The sequence below is a fragment of the Colobus angolensis genome, unplaced genomic scaffold (assembly GCF_000951035.1).
Source record: "Colobus angolensis palliatus isolate OR3802 unplaced genomic scaffold, Cang.pa_1.0 Scaffold36, whole genome shotgun sequence".
Classification (NCBI taxonomy): Eukaryota; Metazoa; Chordata; class Mammalia; order Primates; family Cercopithecidae; genus Colobus; species Colobus angolensis.
Window position 1 is genome coordinate 1179001 of NW_012116932.1, and position 3592 is coordinate 1182592.

The window sequence follows — 3592 nt, forward strand, 5'->3', positions numbered from 1 at the left end:
TAAGGCCTGGCGCTGGGCAGCCGTGGCCAGGCCTGCTTGGGGGCCAGGCCGCGGGGCCTCCTGGGTTTTCCCAGCCGCAGTCAGGAGGACGCCGGGCCCGGCTCAAGGGGTGGCTGGGAAGGGGCGCTCAGTGTCCACCCCTTTGCTGGGTCCTAGCCCTGGGCTCCTGCCAGTAGTAAGAGCTGGCACCCACTTAACGCTCCTTCGCACCACACTACCATCGCGTAGGTGCTACCATCATCACTCCCATTGCACAGATGAGGAATCTGGGGTACAGCCAGGCAGATTCCCTGCTCCCATTCCCCGTCTGTATTTCCTGTCGGCAATGCAAAGGGAACCTGGCCCTTCCTTCGGGATCCTCTTTCAGTACACACTTAGCCGAGGACAGTCGGGGTTTCCCAACTGCGACATTACTGACGGTGGGGCTGCATCATTCTCTGCTGGGGGGTGTCTTGCGCACCACTGGGTATTGAGCAACATCCCCCGCCTGTACCCACTGGATGCCAGTAGCCCCTCCTCTTTTTTCCTGCTGGCTGTGGCAACCGCCGTCTCCTGACTGGTGAATGTGCTCTGCGGGGCCAAACTGCTCCTGATTGAGAAGCACTTAAGAGAGGGTCAGGGGAGGGGAGAAGTCAGGTCACCCCGACACGGAAGGGCTAGCTGGGCTCAACTACAAGCCAATCTGCTGCTTACACTTGAAGAGCCTACGCCCTCTCCAGCTGCTGTCTGCACCCATGTTCCCAGGTCAACCGTGGTTCCAGGGAGGGAGTCAGAGCCTTTCTGTGAATTATGCGGAAATGGCTGACCACTCGGCCTCTGGATGGTTACATGGCTAAGGTTTAGTACAATTTAATAAAAGCATTGCTGTTTGTGTGTTGGGATCACAATGTTAATTTCTTCCTGTGGGTCAAGGGCAGTCTGAAAAATCACTGATTATAATCTATCTGCAGGACAGCTGGTTTGCTTAAATTTTGACAAAGAAAAACCCCTTCTGGAACCTCAGTCTGGAATACTGTAGAACCAATTAAGACTGGAGTAGGAAGCTGGGAAGAAGACATGGGACAGCCCACCCACTGGACAGGTCAAGAGGCCAATTCTGGGGGAGAGTGGACAAAGTTGCTTCAGTCCACACGAGACAAAAGCACAAACAATCATTCTAAACGAAGTGCTTTTAATTTTCAGACCAACCAAACATTTTTAATATAAAAACATTTTAATAATATACAAACAGCAATCACAACAGCATCCACATGGCAGCAAGGGGACCAGGACACAGAGACGGGGAGCGGGCTGGGGAGGGACGGTTTTCAGGGTCCCAGTTGCTTCCTTGGCTTGAAATCACCCTGGTCCTAGCAGAGGGAAGATTAAGGCTGCCAGAGGCAGAGGGTCCCTGACCCCGACCCAGAGACAGACTGTGCAGGCAGGCCCCCTGATACCATCTTCCAATCAGAAAACGCCAGATCCATTTAGGAGATAACAGGAAGGTGGCTGTGATTGACAGGAAAGGCAACATGGTTCCTCAGCATCCTGCTGATCACACCTCTGGGAGCAGAGTTTTCCAGGGGCTGCTGGATTGAAGAGGACCTAAGAATCTTCCTGGGAGCAGGACAGAAATGGGATCTAAGTCTACCTACTAACCAAGATTCCTGCCTGTGACACCAGAAAGCTGGAGTGGATCTGCTCAGATGTACAGGAAGAGAAAGGAATGACAGAGCCTCTGGCTCAGCAGGACCAGAGCTTTGACAGGCACTGACCAAGAAAGCCTTTAGGTGGGCCAGGGAGGTCTGTCGGAAAGCTTTGGGTCAGTGGTACTCAGGGGGGCACAGTGGCACAATGGCCTTAGGTAGAATTTATGAAGACGAAAAGAACACAAGTCAGAAAGAATTTAGAACTGAAGTACCTGCTTCTTATAGGCCTGTACAGGAAAAGCGAGATCATCCTTCTGGACAGGACTAGGGGAGTCCCGAGGCCTGTTCTTTCCTAGGGGCTGAGTTTGACAGACCTGGATGCAGCTGATGGCCCCCAAAGTCCTCTAGATGGGCCCTGCAGGACTCGCTGGGAGGTCTGGTTGCCCCTCCTGGTGTGCTGGGACACTGAGTTCCTGCAGTTAGATGCAGTCCATGGAGTTCTCAGGGAGGAGGCCAGGGATGCAGCCAGGGAGGCCCAAGCCCTTGATAGGAGTGCAGTTGAGTGGGAGGCTGCAGCCCAGGGAGGGGTCCTGGGTCTCTATGGCCTCCAGCCTGTCCGTGTTGTTGTCCCAGTTGATGTGGAAGCGGGTCACCCGGGGGTTCGAGGCCAAGATGTTCCGCTGGAGCTGGGGCAGAAAGAGGAATGTCAACCCTTGTTGACATGCCCTCTCCTTGCTCCCATAGAGCCAGGATACCCCCAATCACCCATCTGAAGCCCAGCAAGAGCAACCTACATATGGAACTCCAGAAAATACCTGTGCACCATGATTTAGGGCTAGGACCTATCTTTTTGTTTTTTGAGACAGAGTTTCGCTTTTTTTGCCCAGGCTGGAGTGCAATGGTGTGATCGCGTCTCACTGCAACATCCACCTTCCAGGTTCAAGCGATTCTCCTGCCTCAGCCTCCTGTGTAGCTGGAACTACAGGTGCATGGCACTATGCCTGGCTCATTTTCGTATTTTTAGTAGAGACGGGCTTTCACCGTGTTAGCCAGGCTGGTCTCGAACTCCTGACCTCAGATGATCTGACAGCCTCGGTCTCCTAAAGTGCTGGGATTACAAAGTGTGAGACGCTGCACCTAGCCCAGGACCTATCTTTTTTTTTTAAGGTACAGTCTCTGTTAGCCAGACTGGAATGCAGTGGCATGATCTGAGCTCACTGCAGCCTCAAACTCCTGGGCTCAAGCGATCCTCCCACCTCAGCATCCAGAGTAGAGTACTCCACCCATGTCTGGCTCGTATTTTGGGGTGGGGAGGGGGTAAGGACAGGGTCTCGTTATGTTGCCCAGGCAGGCCTATCTAATCTTAATTCTCTAAGACATGCCTTTGAGAAACAAAGGCCTTTTTCTCCTATTCTAACCCAGTACTGTAAGAACTGAACATTACATGAAAACCTTAAGAAATAACCTTGACTCCCAATTTGAATGGCTGAACTCCCCCCAAGTATAAAGAACGGCCTTGTGGGAAGCAGGAAGTGGAAACAGGCCCCACCTGGGAGAAATCTGGCTTCATGGGTGGGTTCTCACGCAGCTCGGGGTTGAGGTACTCGTTGTTGACATAGTAGCCCACTCGGATGAACTCCTGTCCGCGGTAGGTACAGGTGATGAGGACTACGGTCACACCCACGGCATCAGTCTCTGGGATGAGGGATGGGTTGGGGGCATCAGCCTAGGGGAGACACATTGTAGGCCTTAGCAGTACCACAGCCATGCCGCTATGTCATTAGTAGAAACATTCCCAAGCAACATTTACTGAGCAAAAAGTACGCTGTCTGCCCTCAGTTTTCTTTTTTTTAACCTCTGCCCCTCGGGTTCAAGCAATTCTGCCTCAGTGTCCCAGGTAGCTGGGACTACAGACGCACACCACTACACCCGGCTGACTTTTTTTGGTATTTTTTTTTTTTTTT

The 3592-nt window shown here is 52.6% G+C and overlaps 1 protein-coding gene across 1 annotated transcript in view; it reads right to left on the minus strand.

The window, feature by feature from the left end:
- Positions 1-1154: 1154 nt before the first annotated feature.
- Positions 1155-3592, minus strand: part of ASF1B (anti-silencing function 1B histone chaperone) — a 21030-nt gene continuing 18592 nt past the window's right edge. The window contains exons 3-4 of the mRNA XM_011953399.1: positions 3178-3354; positions 1155-2314 (exon numbers count right to left, since the gene is read on the minus strand). Coding sequence (XP_011808789.1) covers positions 2108-2314; positions 3178-3354 — 384 coding nt within the window. The 3' untranslated portion in view covers positions 1155-2107. The remainder of the gene's footprint in view (positions 2315-3177; positions 3355-3592) is intronic.